At 48.1% G+C, this 19027-nt stretch overlaps 1 protein-coding gene across 2 annotated transcripts in view; it reads left to right on the plus strand.

Annotated features, from left to right (window-relative positions):
- Positions 1–7391: 7391 nt before the first annotated feature.
- The window catches only part of SLC40A1 (solute carrier family 40 member 1), a 353113-nt gene continuing 341477 nt past the window's right edge, over positions 7392–19027 (plus strand). Inside the window, exons 1-2 of one of the 2 annotated variants that reach the window (XM_075317736.1) lie at positions 7392–7698; positions 9948–10015. In XM_075317736.1, the coding sequence (XP_075173851.1) occupies positions 7659–7698; positions 9948–10015 (108 nt within the window). In that variant the 5' untranslated portion in view covers positions 7392–7658. The remainder of the gene's footprint in view (positions 7699–9947; positions 10016–19027) is intronic. The other variant, XM_075317735.1, reaches the window with a different exon arrangement.

Genomic DNA, 19027 nt, shown 5'->3' on the forward strand with positions numbered 1-19027 from the left:
AACAATACACATCTCTGTATACACTGCCCATACTCCATGACTAGTAACAATACACATCTCTGTATACACTGCCCGTACTCCATGACTAGTAACAATACACATCTCTGTATACACTGCCCGTACTCCATGACTAGTAACAATACACATCTCTGTATACACTGCCCATACTCCATGACTAGTAATAATACACATCTCTGTATACACTGCCCGTACTCCATGACTAGAAACAATACACATCTCTGTATACACTGCCCATACTTCATGACTAGTAACAATACACATCTCTGTATACACTGCCCGTACTCCATGACTAGTAACAATACACATCTCTGTATACACTGCCCATACTCCATGACTAGTAACAATACACATCTCTGTATACACTGCCCGTACTCCATGACTAGTAACAATACACATCTCTGTATACACTGCCCATACTCCATGACTAGTAATAATACACATCTCTGTATACACTGCCCATACTCCATGACTAGTAACAATACACATCTCTGTATACACTGCCCATACTCCATGACTAGTAACAATACACATCTCTGTATACACTGCCCGTACTCCATGACTAGTAACAATACACATCTCAGTATACACTGCCCGTACTCCATGACTAGTAACAATACACATCTCTGTATACACTGCCCGTACTCCATGACTAGTAACAATACACATCTCAGTATACACTGCCCGTACTCCATGACTAGTAACAATACACATCTCTGTATACACTGCCCGTACTCCATGACTAGTAACAATACACATCTCAGTATACACTGCCCATACTCCATGACTAGTAACAATACACATCTCTATATACACTGCCCATACTCCATGACTAGTAATAATACACATCTCTGTATACACTGCCCGTACTCCATGACTAGTAACAATACACATCTCTGTATACACTGCCCGTACTCCATGACTAGTAACAATACACATCTCTGTATACACTGCCCATACTCCATGACTACTAACAATACACATCTCTGTATACACTGCCCATACTCCATGACTAGTAACAATACACATCTCTATATACACTGCCCGTACTCCATGACTAGTAATAATACACATCTCTGTATACACTGCCCATACTCCATGACTAGTAACAATACACATCTCAGTATACACTGCCCGTACTCCATGACTAGTAACAATACACATCTCTATATACACTGCCCGTACTCCATGACTAGTAACAATACACATCTCTGTATACACTGCCCGTACTCCATGACTAGTAACAATACACATCTCAGTATACACTGCCCGTACTCCATGACTAGTAACAATACACATCTCTATATACACTGCCCGTACTCCATGACTAGTAACAATACACATCTCTGTATACACTGCCCGTACTCCATGACTAGTAACAATACACATCTCTGTATACACTGCCCATACTCCATGACTAGTAATAATACACATCTCTGTATACACTGCCCATACTCCATAACTAGTAACAATACACATCTCTGTATACACTGCCCATACTCCATGACTAGTAACAATACACATCTCTGTATACACTGCCCATACTCCATGACTAGTAACAATACACATCTCAGTATACACTGCCCATACTCCATGACTAGTAATAATACACATCTCTGTATACACTGCCCATACTCCATGACTAGTAACAATACACATCTCAGTATACACTGCCCGTACTCCATGACTAGTAATAATACACATCTCTGTATACACTGCCCGTACTCCATGACTAGTAATAATACACATCTCTGTATACACTGCCCGTACTCCATGACTAGTAACAATACACATCTCAGTATACACTGCCCATACTCCATGACTAGTAACAATACACATCTCTGTATACACTGCCCATACTCCATGACTAGTAACAATACACATCTCAGTATACACTGCCCATACTCCATGACTAGTAATAATACACATCTCTGTATACACTGCCCATACTCCATGACTAGTAACAATACACATCTCTGTATACACTGCCCATACTCCATGACTAGTAACAATACACATCTCAGTATACACTGCCCGTACTCCATGACTAGTAACAATACACATCTCTGTATACACTGCCCGTACTCCATGACTAGTAACAATACACATCTCTGTATACACTGCCCATACTCCATGACTAGTAACAATACACATCTCTGTATACACTGCCCATACTCCATGACTAGTAACAATACACATCTCAGTATACACTGCCCGTACTCCATGACTAGTAACAATACACATCTCTATATACACTGCCCATACTCCATGACTAGTAACAATACACATCTCTGTATACACTGCCCATACTCCATGACTAGTAACAATACACATCTCTGTATACACTGCCCATACTCCATGACTAGTAACAATACACATCTCTGTATACACTGCCCGTACTCCATGACTAGTAATAATACACATCTCTGTATACACTGCCCATACTCCATGACTAGTAACAATACACATCTCTATATACACTGCCCGTACTCCATGACTAGTAACAATACACATCTCTGTATACACTGCCCATACTCCATGACTAGTAACAATACACATCTCAGTATACACTGCCCGTACTCCATGACTAGTAACAATACACATCTCTATATACACTGCCCATACTCCATGACTAGTAACAATACACATCTCTGTATACACTGCCCATACTCCATGACTAGTAGCAATACACATCTCAGTATACACTGCCCGTACTCCATGACTAGTAACAATACACATCTCTATATACACTGCCCATACTCCATGACTAGTAACAATACACATCTCTGTATACACTGCCCATACTCCATGACTAGTAACAATACACATCTCTGTATACACTGCCCATACTCCATGACTAGTAACAATACACATCTCTGTATACACTGCCCGTACTCCATGACTAGTAACAATACACATCTCTGTATACACTGCCCATACTCCATGACTAGTAACAATACACATCTCTATATACACTGCCCATACTCCATGACTAGTAACAATACACATCTCTGTATACACTGCCCGTACTCCATGACTAGTAATAATACACATCTCTGTATACACTGCCCATACTCCATGACTAGTAACAATACACATCTCTGTATACACTGCCCGTACTCCATGACTAGTAACAATACACATCTCTGTATACACTGCCCATACTCCATGACTAGTAACAATACACATCTCTATATACACTGCCCATACTCCATGACTAGTAACAATACACATCTCTGTATACACTGCCCGTACTCCATGACTAGTAATAATACACATCTCTGTATACATTGCCCATACTCCATGACTAGTAACAATACACATCTCTGTATACACTGCCCATACTCCATGACTAGTAATAATACACATCTCTGTATACACTGCCCGTACTCCATGACTAGTAACAATACACATCTCTGTATACACTGCCCGTACTCCATGACTAGTAACAATACACATCTCAGTATACACTGCCCATACTCCATGACTAGTAACAATACACATCTCAGTATACACTGCCCATACTCCATGACTAGTAACAATACACATCTCTGTATACACTGCCCATACTCCATGACTAGTAACAATACACATCTCTGTATACACTGCCCATACTCCATGACTAGTAACAATACACATCTCTGTATACACTGCCCATACTCCATGACTAGTAACAATACACATCTCAGTATACACTGCCCGTACTCCATGACTAGTAACAATACACATCTCTATATACACTGCCCATACTCCATGACTAGTAACAATACACATCTCTGTATACACTGCCCATACTCCATGACTAGTAACAATACACATCTCTGTATACACTGCCCATACTCCATGACTAGTAACAATACACATCTCTGTATACACTGCCCGTACTCCATGACTAGTAATAATACACATCTCTGTATACACTGCCCATACTCCATGACTAGTAACAATACACATCTCTATATACACTGCCCGTACTCCATGACTAGTAACAATACACATCTCTGTATACACTGCCCATACTCCATGACTAGTAACAATACACATCTCAGTATACACTGCCCGTACTCCATGACTAGTAACAATACACATCTCTATATACACTGCCCATACTCCATGACTAGTAACAATACACATCTCTGTATACACTGCCCATACTCCATGACTAGTAGCAATACACATCTCAGTATACACTGCCCGTACTCCATGACTAGTAACAATACACATCTCTATATACACTGCCCATACTCCATGACTAGTAACAATACACATCTCTGTATACACTGCCCATACTCCATGACTAGTAACAATACACATCTCTGTATACACTGCCCATACTCCATGACTAGTAACAATACACATCTCTGTATACACTGCCCGTACTCCATGACTAGTAACAATACACATCTCTGTATACACTGCCCATACTCCATGACTAGTAACAATACACATCTCTATATACACTGCCCATACTCCATGACTAGTAACAATACACATCTCTGTATACACTGCCCGTACTCCATGACTAGTAATAATACACATCTCTGTATACACTGCCCATACTCCATGACTAGTAACAATACACATCTCTGTATACACTGCCCGTACTCCATGACTAGTAACAATACACATCTCAGTATACACTGCCCATACTCCATGACTAGTAACAATACACATCTCTATATACACTGCCCATACTCCATGACTAGTAACAATACACATCTCTGTATACACTGCCCGTACTCCATGACTAGTAATAATACACATCTCTGTATACATTGCCCATACTCCATGACTAGTAACAATACACATCTCTGTATACACTGCCCATACTCCATGACTAGTAATAATACACATCTCTGTATACACTGCCCGTACTCCATGACTAGTAACAATACACATCTCTGTATACACTGCCCGTACTCCATGACTAGTAACAATACACATCTCAGTATACACTGCCCATACTCCATGACTAGTAACAATACACATCTCAGTATACACTGCCCATACTCCATGACTAGTAACAATACACATCTCTGTATACACTGCCCGTACTCCATGACTAGTAACAATACACATCTCTGTATACACTGCCCGTACTCCATGACTAGTAACAATACACATCTCTGTATACACTGCCCATACTCCATGACTAGTAACAATACACATCTCAGTATACACTGCCCATACTCCATGACTAGTAATAATACACATCTCTGTATACACTGCCCATACTCCATGACTAGTAATAATACACATCTCTGTATACACTGCCCATACTCCATGACTAGTAACAATACACATCTCAGTATACACTGCCCATACTCCATGACTAGTAACAATACACATCTCTGTATACACTGCCCATACTCCATGACTAGTAACAATACACATCTCTGTATACACTGCCCGTACTCCATGACTAGTAACAATACACATCTCAGTATACACTGCCCGTACTCCATGACTAGTAATAATACACATCTCAGTATACACTGCCCATACTCCATGACTAGTAATAATACACATCTCTGTATACACTGCCCGTACTCCATGACTAGTAACAATACACATCTCTCCAAGAAAAGAGGAAGGAAAAACTGGGCACTGCTTATACATGTAAATTCTCCATGGTGTCACCGGGAAAACTGAGAAAACGAATGCTGATATATTTGCCTTAGGCTACTTTCACACTTGCGTTGGACGGGTTCTGTTGCTATCCGCAGCCTTGAGGAATTACGGTAACTGTTGCAGGAAACCGTTTGATTCCTCATAGACTTCTATTAACTATGGATAGCAACGGATGGCCTTGCGTTGCATCCGCACCGCGGCGCATCAGTTGTTTTGTCGCTGACCGTCAGTGACCGCTGGGCGGATGGAACACTGCATGTGGCGTTTTTCTGCGCTTGGCGGAGTGTCAAAAAAACGCAACCTGCAGGAATCTGTTGGCGTCCGTTGTTTTTATAATGGACGACTATGGCGGCGGATTCCGTTAGAATGCGTCATTTGACGGATTCCGTTAACGCATCCGTCTTTACACAACTGCGCATGCCCATATGTGTAAAGTCAAGGAAAAAAACTTATAGCGGATTGTGTTATTTTGTACGATCCGTAGCATTGCGTTGTGCCACTATAAGTAACGCATCCGTTGCATCCGTCACACAACGCAATGCAACGGATGCTGTTCAACGCAAGTGTGAAACTAGCCTTAGGCTAAGTTCACACATCCTGTGTTTTCAATCCGTCAGGTCCGTCAGCAACGGATCAGTCATTTTCAAGATGTCAACTGATGCAACTGATGTGTTTTTCACAGGATTCCTTTCACAGGAATCCTGTGAAAAAACGGATCAGTTGCGTCCGTTACATCCGCTGTGCGTCCGTTTTTTGACGGATCAGTCATGATCCGTCTGTGTTTGGGACAGCCCAGTGGGCGTGCCAAGCATGCTGGGCATGCTCAGTAGAGCATGACGGAATCCTGCGCTGGATTCCGTTGTAAGACGGATTACGACGGAATCCAGCACCATAGACATGCATTACAAGCTTGACGGATGGCGACGGATTCCTGCGCGGCGCGTTAATTTTGACGGCCCGAAAAACGTTACATTCTGCGTTGCTCCCCGCTCGGCGGTCAGTCAAAAACGACGGACCGCGACGCAGCGGATGCAACGCAGGGTCATCAGTCGCAATCCGTCACTAATAGAAGTCTATGGGGAAATACAGGATTCCTGCAAAATATTTTGCAGGATTCCGTAATTCCTCAAGGCTACGGATTGTGACTGATGCAAAACACAGGATGTGTGAACTTAGCCTTACGGTATCTGGTAGATGGAAGCCTTCACGTTGCTGACTGGCGGTGCTCACTCCGAAAAGCAGAGTCCATGTCAATGAAAGGAGCAGAGGGCACTCACCGTAGAGATGCAGCTTATTTTATTTTATTCAAACAAAATATATGGCAGCAGGCAGGAGGGGGGTGTAGAGGGGCACAGAGGAGGACAGCACTGTTTTGCACCGCATCGGGCACTTCAACAGATCCACACATCTATTGAAGCGCCCGATGCGGTGCAAAACAGTGCTGTCCTCTGTGCCCCTCTACACCCCCTCCTGCCTGCTATGTTTCTTGTTTGAATAAAATAAGCTGCATCGCTATGGTGAATGCCCTCTGCTCCTTTCATTGCCAGTACACATCTCTGTATACACCGCCTGTCTATGGTGGAACAACAACTGACAACTAACGACGTCTACAGAGTCACGTGACGCGCTTTGCACTCACTACAGTTCTTACTTTGCTTTGCGGAGCGGCTCGAAGTGGGCGGAGCTATGCAGATCTTTCAAAGCCCATTGGCTGCTTTATTGGCCGTGTGCAAGTCGTTCTTCCTTAGGTTGGCTGATTCTATAAAAACTGGAAAGGAAAGCTGGAAACAAAACAGCGGAGGTTACCGTGTAGGAGTTAGTGCGGGGTGCGCTGCTCAGAGACGGGGGTTCCGGTTCCCCGGTTTTCCTTCTTTATATACTTTCTATACGGCCATCACTTTCCAACTTCAGCTACAGTGATAGCTAAGTTTGGAAAGAAAGGAGAAAGGAATTCGCTTGTAGTCTCCGTTTTATTTGCCGTTAATCTGAGCTGGTCCGCGGCATTGGAGATGTCTGATTCCCGGGGTGCGCAGTCTGCGGGTTGTAGAGGTGAGTGCGGCGGCTGTCACTGCCATGTCTGCGGCTGCCCCTCTACTGCTGCTGCCCCCCGGTGCGGCTGTCACTGCCATGTCTGCGGCTGCCCCTCTACTGCTGCTGCCCCCCGGTGCGGCTGTCACTGCCATGTCTGCGGCTGCCCCTCTACTGCTGCTGCCCCCCGGTGCGGCTGTCACTGCCATGTCTGCGGCTGCCCCTCTACTGCTGCTGCCCCCCGGTGCGGCTGTCACTGCCATGTCTGCGGCTGCCCCTCTACTGCTGCTGCCCCCCGGTGCGGCTGTCACTGCCATGTCTGCGGCTGCCCCTCTACTGCTGCTGCCCCCCGGTGCGGCTGTCACTGCCATGTCTGCGGCTGCCCCTCTACTGCTGCTGCCCCCCGGTGCGGCTGTCACTGCCATGTCTGCGGCTGCCCCTCTACTGCTGCTGCCCCCCGGTGCGGCTGTCACTGCCATGTCTGCGGCTGCCCCTCTACTGCTGCTGCCCCCCGGTGCGGCTGTCACTGCCATGTCTGCGGCTGCCCCTCTACTGCTGCTGCCCCCCGGTGCGGCTGTCACTGCCATGTCTGCGGCTGCCCCTCTACTGCTGCTGCCCCCCGGTGCGGCTGTCACTGCCATGTCTGCGGCTGCCCCTCTACTGCTGCTGCCCCCCGGTGCGGCTGTCACTGCCATGTCTGCGGCTGCCCCTCTACTGCTGCTGCCCCCCGGTGCGGCTGTCACTGCCATGTCTGCGGCTGCCCCTCTACTGCTGCTGCCCCCCGGTGCGGCTGTCACTGCCATGTCTGCGGCTGCCCCTCTACTGCTGCTGCCCCCCGGTGCGGCTGTCACTGTCATGTAGGCAGCTGCCCCCTTGCCTGCGGCTGCCCCCTGGCTGTGGTTGTCAGCTAGCTGTGTCATGTAGGCAGCTGCCCCCTTGTCTGCGGCTGCCCCCTGGCTGTGGCTGCCGGCTTGGTCTGTCACGTCTGTAGCTACCCCCTGGTGTGGCTGTCACTGTCATGTATGCAGCTACCCCCTTGTCTGCGGCTGCCCCCTGGCTGTGGCTGCCGGCTTGGTCTGTCACGTCTGTAGCTACCCCCTGGTGTGGCTGTCACTGTCATGTATGCAGCTGCCCCCTTGTCTGCGGCTGCCCCCTGGCTGTGGTTGCCGGCTTGGTCTGTCACGTCTGTAGCTACCCCCTGGTGTGGCTGTCACTGTCATGTATGCAGCTACCCCTTTGTCTGCGGCTGCCCCTGGCTGTGGTTGCCGGCTTGGTCTGTCACGTCTGTAGCTACCCCCTGCTACGGCTGTCACTGTCATGTATGCAGCTGCCCCCTTGTCTGCGGCTGCCCCCTGGCTGTGGCTGCTGGCTTGGTCTGTCACGTCTGTAGCTACCCCCTGGTGCGGCTGTCACTGTCATGTAGGCAGCTGCCCCCTTGTCTGCGGCTGCCCCCTGGCTGTGGTTGCCGGCTTGCTCTGTCATGTCTGTGGCTACCCCCTGGTGTGGCTGTCACTGTCATGTAGGCAGCTGCCGCCTTGTCTGCAGCTGCCCCCTTGTCTGCGGCTGCCCCTGGCTGTGGCTGCCGGCTTGGTCTGTCACGTCTGTAGCTACCCCCTGCTACGGCTGTCACTGTCATGTATGCAGCTGCCCCCTTGTCTGCGGCTGCCCCCTGGCTGTGGCTGCCGGCTTGCTCTGTCATGTCTGTAGCTACCCCCTGGTGCGGCTGTCACTGTCATGTAGGCAGCTGCCCCCTTGTCTGCGGCTGCCCCCTGGCTGTGGTTGCCGGCTTGCTCTGTCATGTCTGTGGCTACCCCCTGGTGTGGCTGTCACTGTCATGTAGGCAGCTGCCCCCTTGTCTGCAGCTGCCCCCTTGTCTGCGGCTGCCCCTGGCTGTGGCTGCCGGCTTGGTCTGTCACGTCTGTAGCTACCCCCTGCTACGGCTGTCACTGTCATGTATGCAGCTGCCCCCTTGTCTGCGGCTGCCCCCTGGCTGTGGCTGCTGGCTTGGTCTGTCACGTCTGTAGCTACCCCCTGGTGTGGCTGTCACTGTCATGTAGGCAGCTGCCCCCTTGTCTGCGGCTGCCCCCTGGCTGTGGTTGCCGGCTTGCTCTGTCATGTCTGTGGCTACCCCCTGGTGTGGCTGTCACTGTCATGTAGGCAGCTGCCCCCTTGTCTGCGGCTGCCCCGAAGCTGTGGTTGCCGGCTTTGTCTTTCATGTCTGTGGCTACCCCCTAATGCGGCCGTCACTGATCGCTGTTTATCTCTTGTAGGGTCATGTGGCAGGTACTTTACCTCTGCCCGATTCCTCCTGTACCTTGGCCACTCTCTGTCCACTTGGGTGAGTAGAAATTCTTCATAGTCCTCTCAACGTTGACGTTTTGCCTCTGCTTTGATATCTGTTAAGTTAGCATGTTCTCTGTTATATTTGCCATCTGTACCTGTTTTCCTCTCCTGGTCATGCTTAAAGGGTCCTTTGGTGAAAAAAATGTTCTTACCTATTGTTGATTGTAGGGATCAGATTGCAGGGGCCTGCATCAGGGGAACTCTTATCCCCATTAAATTGGAGTGGTCTTACCGATGTCCGACCCCTGTGTGGCTACTTAGCTCTCCCATTTGGCTTTATTCACCAACCCCATAAGAGAATGAAGGGCGGCCATCCTGATGCACTATTTTGTAACTTTGATAAAAGTTCCCAGCACTCCCCAGCTACCAGTAAGTTATGGATAGTTGATCACTTGTTTTAACCAAACGACCCATTTAAGAAAAATTGATACAGCTTCCATACAAAGGGAAAAGGAAAGGGTTCTGTCTCCAACGAGCCTATATTCAGTCAACATTTGCAGTACAAGCCCATTATTCAGTGTACTTTGTAATCGGTGTATATGGCCGATTTTATACGTGGACTGTTTGCAGCGTGCACTATTCTGGTCTGTTTGCAGATGAGCACACGGAGCAAGTCACGTCTGCAATATGCAGACAGCACGGGCCAGCTTTCAGTAGGGCTATTTGAGCCAGCCAAACTGTTGTCCTCTGTTCCTCTTTTGGATTAGTCTGAGAAAGAAGTCTGCACACTCAGCTTTGTTTTTAAGAAAGATTTTCTAATCTGAAGTCAACATTTTTTTTTTTTTAAGGCACCTTGGAAAGGGCTGGAATGTCTGGCGCACATTTATTTTTTTTGCTGATCTTGTGTTTTCTAGCTTTTTATGCCAACTTCAGCACGTTCTGGATCTGCTGGACAAGTTAAATATGGCTCACAAATCGTCCAAGGGAACGTTACCACTTAAAGAAAAGTCTGCTGCAGATTTTGCTACAGATCCATTCTAAATGCACCACAGCCTTCATCCTATCCGCTGTGAAAGTACACAGAATATATTGATGTGTTAGGAATTTGAAATCAACTTTTTACAGATTTTCAAAGCATGTAGATGAGTTTTGGTAAAACCTCATCTACTTTCCTACTGTTACAGACGATTTTCCATCCATTAATCCTGAGGGAAAATCTGCAGCTTAATTTACGTTTGAACTGTAATGTTTAGTGATGGGCGGACTCGGACTGTAAAAGTTCGGATCTGGGTTCCGGACCCGGGCCCGGAGTTTTCAGGGAACTCCGGCTAATGATCTGGAGCGGGCAACTCGGGAAATTAAGAAAAAAAAGAATAAGGAAGAATAAAACAAGCGCTTCATACTTACCGAGAAATAAACACAAACACCAAAAAAATCCTTTATTTGAAATAAGAGAAAGAGGCACCCTCTTTAACCTCAAGCACACCTGCAGGTCTGACGTAATCCATACGAGGTCCCAAAACTATTTCAGCTCTGCTACATCAGACGTTCACAGCAAGCACCATAGAACAATGAATGCCCTCTGTGAGCTGCAGGTAGAGACTGAGTGAGTTGTGTGATCAGCAGAGACGTAACTGTGACCGCAACTAACCTGAGTGACGTCACTGCTGATTACGCGGCTCACTCAGTCTCTGCCTGCAGCTCACATTGAGCAGTTATGTGCTATGGCGCACACCGTGAGCTTAAGATGTAGCAGAGCTGAAATCGTTGTGGGACCTCATGTGGATTACATTGGACCTGCTTGGGCTTTGGGGTTAATAAAGTGGTAAGAGGGTGGTTTTTTGTCTATTATTTCAAATAAAGGATGTATGTGTTTCTTTCTTTTCACTTAAAGATTAGTAATGGGGGTCTCATAGACTCCTATTACTAATCTAGGGCTTAGTGACAGCTGTGAGCTGCCATTAACCCCTTATTACCCCAATTGCCACCCCACAATGGCAATCTGGAAGAGCCGGGTAAAGCGCCAGCATTGTCACATTAAATGGATGTGTCAATCCTGGGCGGCTGTAGGCTGCTATTATTAGGCTGAGGGGCTCAATAAGCATGGGTCTCCCTAGCCTGAGAATACCAGCACCCAGCTGTCAGGCTTTATCATGGCTGGGTATCAAAATTGGGGGGACCGCACTGTTTTTTTTTTTTTTTTAAATATTTATATAAACAAAGCCGCATGTGGTTCCTCTTATTTTGATGCACAGCCAAGATAAGCGCACGACTGGGGGCTACAGCCTGTAGCCATATTGTAAGGTCCTGGTGGTGGAAACTCTGGACCGTGCACCGGACTCCTCCAGCGGAGCAACCCGGAGCTAACCCCTATACAGGGACTGTCCGGTCACCCCGCCAGAGGGCCTTGATGCACAGTAGCCGAAGCACTAGCGGTACAGGCACAGTCCGTTCTGGAAAGAGGAGGGAAGATGTCCCGGAGGTCACAGGGTTCCAGATGGTGGTCCAGATAGCAAGGCTCTGGTTCAGGTGCCGGGTGGAGATGACAGGTGGAACTGGTTCCAGCTGGACGAGGGGACGGAGGTCACCACGTGGAGCGGGGGATCGGAGCTGGGTCCGGGATGAAGAAGATGGTGGAGTCCTCAGCCGACAGTCACCGACAGGAGTGAAGCAGCAGTCGTGGTTAGGACCGGTTGGCGTGGCAGGACGGGCTCTGCGAGACAGACAAGCATTAATACTGGACAAGGCAAAAGGGGACCTGAACTCCTAGCTTACTAAACACGTAGCACAGGCCCCGCCCACCTGGAATGATAATCCTCTTATACCCTGTACCTGCATATGCAATATCCTGTTTCTGGACGCTGGCCCTTTAAGAGAGGGTCAATGACCGCGCGCGCCCTAATGCGCATTCGCGATGCCCGTGTGCCAGACGCCAGGGCAGGAAGCGGTGCAGGGGAAGCAGGAGTGCCTGGCAGAGTATCCAGCGTCGCAGAGGAATGCAGGGAGCCTGGAACAGGACGCAGGCGAGGGAGAGGAAGCAGGAAGGCTGTGGAGGAGAGGGCCAGAGACCGGAGTGGTGAGCAGGGAGCGCCGTCGGGACCCGGAGATCGGGGCATGGGACCCGGAGAGCGGGGCACGGGGACAAGGGAGCGGGACACGGGGATCGGGAAGAGTGACACATATGCTTTATCTGTGCTGGGTATCATAATATGGGGGGACCCTACACCTGTTGTTTATTTTATTTTTATACTATGATAAATGCATATAGCATCTGTGATTAGAAGCAGTCAGTTGTCAATCAGGGTGGGGGTGTGTCTGACTGCAACCAATCACAGACGATGGTGGGCGGGGAAAGCTGTGCATATGCATGAAGGTAAATGAGTTGCCTCAGAAGTGAATGAGCGTCGTGGAAGCAGTTAAAGCCACGCCGGAGCCTTGGTAAGTAAGTTGGTAAGTATAAAGCGCTTGCTCCTATCCCCCTATCCCTTCTACCACCATTTATAATCGCGGGATTCTGGTCCGTATAGACTTATATGGTGACTGGCATCCGGCCAGATAACCGGAATTGAACCCGGGCTGGAACTGGATTTTTTTTTTTTTCTTTACCCAGTGAAACCCGCCGGTCCCGGTTATCTGCGAGTCCGCCCATCACTAATCTTTGCAGAATAAACTACAATATGATCGTGCAGGGCAAGTATGTTCTATCACCTTATGTAAATGAAACATTAAAACTTTATGGTACTGCTTTGTGGAATGCACAGCATTATATTGTGTCTGAAGATTCATGAACTTATACTCTCAAAAAATTGCTACATGGTATAGTGTTATTGTACGTGCACACGCCATGAATGAAACTCATGCGAAACCTCTGATTAATATCCTCCACCCTTCCAGATGACACTCTGGTGTCTTTTGTGTATTTCCTTTTTTTTTTAAATGTCTTTTTTTTTTTTTTTTAGAGTTTTTGTCACATAATTTTCAGTACTCCATTCAATAAGAAGAAACCACTAGTGGCTGTTAAAGGAAAACCAATGGCAAAACGCTCCAAAAGATGTCGGGGCTTTCCCATTGACTTGTATTGTAAAGTATCAAGTTTGTTTAAAGCAAAAAACACCAGAAGAATGCACTGGTAACTTCTGTTAACCATTTGCCATTTTTAGACGTATAAAGAGGTTTAGATGTTAAATGAGTGACACAGCAGGGTCATCGCTAGTGTCCAAGATCCAGGCCTCCGGCCTGAACTTCCTGCCTGGAGCCCCGGATCTGCATCTGCCGCATTGAACTGTAGCAACGTCATGTTGCTGCCGATATAGTTCAATGCCATGATAGTGGACGGAGCTTTTGCTCAGTGCTCTTGACATGCCCGCCCCAGGGCCGTAGGGTACTCTGAACCGGGCCGAACTAGTCCGGGGATGTCACCGATGGCGGTGCTCGGCTCCGTGACTCTGGCGGTGTCCTTTTATAAATGAAGGGGAGATGATGATGGGAGTTATAGTTAATATTAAGTTAAGTTTGTGATGACACCTGTGGATTGCGGCTTTGGAGCCGCGGCTGCTGGACGGGACTCCTGGGGCTGGTGTTCCGGCAGCTGAGGTGTTTCTGCTCCACACAGGTGGAGCTAGGCCCTAGGAAGGATGATGGTAGTCGTAGATTCAGTGACTCTGAGGTAATGGGCGACGGCAAGTAAACAGACGAGACAGGGACTGCGGTTCAAGCTGTTTACTCACTGATTGTCTGATTGCCCGCAGGGTGCCGGTCTCCACCACGATGGGCTCCAGGCAATCCCAAACTCCTCAGATCCCGGTGCCGATATTATGACTGGTGGGCTTGTCCTCTAAGCTCTTTGTTGTTTCCGGGTCCCCGTGGTTTGAAGCTATTTGGGGTGCACTTCTTTGTCTCACAATCCTGGCCCATATGGCAGGCAGGGCTGTGGAATTAGCCAAACCTGCGACTCCGACTCCTCAATTTCCCTTGCACTGACTGCGACTCCACGACTCCGTCTCCGACTTCCACATATATTGCTTATATTTAAGTGAAAAATTTATTGTAGTACAATATGAACATCAGATACAATAATCAAGATATTTAGAAAGAACATAAAATATATTTATTGGAATACAACTTTAGAACACAAAAAACTGTAATAAATTGTAAATATGTAATACACTATGTAATATAGATTACATATATATATATATATATATATATATATATGACACTATGTAATAAAGTATGTAAGTGGCAAAAAACTATCTTCAAATAAAACATAGTAAATAACATTTGCGCAGTCTATGAATTTGTTGTAAGAAATAGAATTGCTTCCATCAGATCCTCCTTCATAGATGACCTCAAATCTGACCTAATAATTTTAAGGCTAGAGAATAATCTCTCTACACTAACTTGGGTTGGAGACAAAGCCGTAACCACATGGGCAACATCTCTAACAATTTCCGGGTATAAAGGAATTGCCTCATGCACAGTCAGTGTTGATGAACGGTTGAATTTTTCTATTTCTTTGAGAACAAGTGAAACATTTTGCTGAAACACCGTCCCGTCCATAGAGGCAAACCACGCCACTGCTACGGGGCCTGTGAGGTGGAGGGGCCCGGAGGCAGCTGCCCGCTGTATGTACATTTTCACTTTCTCTTTCATGCCCCCGTGGCGTCACCAAGCAGCTGATTAAGGCCGCTGGGTACCCGCACTGATTCTATAGCTGCAGGCTGGCCGCAATGCAGAGATGCAGTCTCACTCACTGCACTCTGTGCGCAGCCTGTGCTGAAGAGGAGGGAGTGGCCAGGCAGCTTCCTCTTCCAGTCAGAGAGCAGTGAGAGATGCCAGGAGAAAAACAGCCAATCAGGAGAGGGGGCGGAGCTTCTTCAGTACAGCGCGGGAGAAACAAAGATGAACAGGAAAACAGAGTAGAGACCATAGAAAAGAGAGAAGATCAAACAAAGCATTAAAAATAGTGAGAAGCAGAGAACAGAAGGAATTGAAAGACAAAGCAGAGGAGAGGAATAGAGACGCCAGGAGGACTGACAGGAAGTGCAGCAGTCAGGCCGGAGTCACTGACGATCTCTCACATCACAGGAGCAGGTATTATAATGTTCAAATGTCTGCCTGTAACTACAGAAACTGCCCTGTGCTGTGCCATTACACTGTGTGTGTGTGTGTGTGTGTGTGTGTGTGTTGCTCCTGTGCTGTGCCATTACTGTGTGTGTTGTGGCTGTGTGTGTGTTGCTCCTGTACTGTGCCATCGCTGTGTGTGTTGTGGCTGTGTGTGTTGCTCCTGTGCTGTGCCATCACTGTGTGTGTTGTGGCTGTGTGTGTTGCTCCTGTGCTGTGCCATCACTGTGTGTGTGTTTCTCCTGTGCTGTGCCATCACTGTGTTTGTGTTGCTCCTGAGCTGTGCCATCACTGTGTGTGCTGCTCCTGAGCTGTGCCATGTGTGTTGCTCCTGTGCTGTGCCATCACTGTGTGTGTGTGTGTGTGGCTGTGTGTGTTGCTCCTGTGCCATTACTGTGTGTATTGTGGCTGTGTGTTGCTCCTGTGCTGTGCCATCACTGTGTGTGTGTGTGTGTGCTGCTCCTGAGCTGTGCCATGTGTGTTGCTCCTGTGCTGTGCCATCACTGTGTGTGTTGTGGCTGTGTGTGTGTTGCTCCTGTGCTGTGCCATCACTGTGTGTGTGTTTCTCCTGTGCTGTGCCATCACTGTGTGTGTGTTGCTCCTGAGCTGTGCCATCACTGTGTGTGCTGCTCCTGAGCTGTGCCATGTGTGTTGCTCCTGTGCTGTGCCATCACTGTGTGTGTGTGTGTGGCTGTGTGTGTTGCTCCTGTGCCATTACTGTGTGTATTGTGGCTGTGTGTTGCTCCTGTGCTGTGCCATCACTGTGTGTGTGTGTGTGTGTGTGTGTGTGTGTGTGTGCTGCTCCTGAGCTGTGCCATGTGTGTTGCTCCTGTGCTGTGCCATCACTGTGTGTGTTGTGGCTGTGTGTGTGTTGCTCCTGTGCTGTGCCATCACTGTGTGTGTGGCTGTGTGTGTGTGGCTGTGTGTGTGTGTGTGTGGTTGTGGCTGTGGCTTTGTGTGTGTCTGTGGATCTGTGTGTGGCTGTGTGTTTGTGGATGTGGATATGTGTGGCTGCGGCTGTGTGTGGCTGTGGCTTTGTATGTGTGTGTGGCTGTGGCTGTGTGTGTGGATGTGTGTGTGTGGCTGTGTGGGTGTGTGAATGTGTGTGTGGGTGTGGATATGTGTGGCTGTGTGTGTGGCTGTGGCTTTGTGTGTGTTGTGGCTGTGTGCCTGTGTGTGGCTGTGTGTGGCTTTGTGTGTGTGGATGTGTGTCTGGCTGTGACTTTGTGTGTGTGTGTGGCTGTGTGGATATGTGTGGCTGTGTGTGTGGCTGTGTGTGTGTGCGTGTGTGTGTGTGTGTGGCTGTGTGTGTGGCCGTGGCTTTGTGTGTGTGGCTGTGTGGATATGTGTGGCTGTGTGTGGCTGTGTGTGTGTGTCTGCGTGTGGCTGTGGCTGTATGTGGCTGTGGCTTTGTATGTGTGTGTGGCTTTGTGTGTGTGGATGTGTGTGTGGCTGTGTGGGTGTGTGTGTGGCTGTGTGGGTGTGTGTTGTGGCTGTGTGTGTTGTGTGTTGTGGTTGTGTGTGGCTTTGTGTGTGTGGATGTGTGTGTGGCTGTGGCTGTGTGTGTTGTGGCTGTGGCTTTGTGTGTGTCTGTGGCTGTGTGTGTGTGTGTGTGTGTTTGTGGATATGTGTGGCTGTGTGTGGCTGTGGCTTTGTATGTGGGTGTGGATGTGTGTGTGTGGGTGTGGATATGTGTGGCTGTGGCTGTGTGTGGCTGTGGCTGTGTGTGTGGCTGTGGCTTTGTGTGTGTTGTGGCTGTGTGTGGCTGTGGCTTTGTGTGTGTTGTGGCTGTGTGTGTGTCTGTGTGTGGCTGTGGCTGTGTGTGGCTTTGTGTGTGTGGATGTGTGTGTGGCTGTGGCTTTGTGTGTGTGGCTGTGGCTTTGTGTGTGTGGCTGTGTGTGTGTGGTTGTGTGTGTGTGGTTCTGTGTGTGGCTGTGTGGGTGTGTGTGTGGCTGTGTGGGTGTGTGTTGTGGCTGTGTGTGTTGTGTGTTGTGGCTGTGTGTGGCTTTGTGTGTGTGGATGTGTGTGTGGCTGTGGCTGTGTGTGTTGTGGCTGTGGCTTTGTGTGTGTCTGTGGCTGTGTGTGTGTGTGTTTGTGGATATGTGTGGCTGTGTGTGGCTGTGGCTTTGTATGTGGGTGTGGATGTGTGTGTGTGGGTGTGGATATGTGTGGCTGTGGCTGTGTGTGGCTGTGGCTGTGTGTGTGGCTGTGGCTTTGTGTGTGTTGTGGCTGTGTGTGGCTGTGGCTTTGTGTGTGTGTGTCTGTGTGTGGCTGTGGCTGTGTGTGGCTTTGTGTGTGTGGATGTGTGTGTGGCTGTGGCTTTGTGTGTGTGGCTGTGGCTTTGTGTGTGTGGCTGTGTGTGTGTGGTTGTGTGTGTGTGTGGTTGTGTGTGTGGCTGTGTGGATATGTGTGGCTGTGGCTGTGTGTGTGTGTATGTGTCTGTGTGTGGCTTTGTGTGTGTGGCTGTGTGTTGTGGCTGTGTGTGTGTGTGTGTTATATATGTACTTTGTAGAGTTTTACTATAGATACTAATGCTATAAAGGGGGTCATAATTGTTACCATTAAATGGGGGAGACAGATGTGAAAATGTATATTGTGTGTAGTGAGGGGCACGAAGAAGGACATCCCTACTTTAGGCCAAGTTCACATATTGCAGATTTTTTTTTTGGTATTTGCGGTGTGAACCCACTTGTCTTGGTGCAGTGGGCTCTGCTCAGTAACAGGATGGTGATTATATTCAGACTCTATGTGGTGATATTTGGTCATGGAGTGGCGGCATTATTTTGCAATGTATTATTGGCCTTGGTATGGTGGGTGTTGTTCAGTAACACTGTGTAGTATGTATTATTTCGAACTATAACCTGCCCGCAGTAACGTGTATGTCACCCTCAGTAACGTGTACCGGCCCCCAGTAGCATGTATGATGATTATTATGTTATTGTTT

This window comes from Anomaloglossus baeobatrachus, chromosome 7 (genome assembly GCF_048569485.1).
Source record: "Anomaloglossus baeobatrachus isolate aAnoBae1 chromosome 7, aAnoBae1.hap1, whole genome shotgun sequence".
In the NCBI taxonomy this organism is placed as follows: domain Eukaryota; kingdom Metazoa; phylum Chordata; class Amphibia; order Anura; family Aromobatidae; genus Anomaloglossus; species Anomaloglossus baeobatrachus.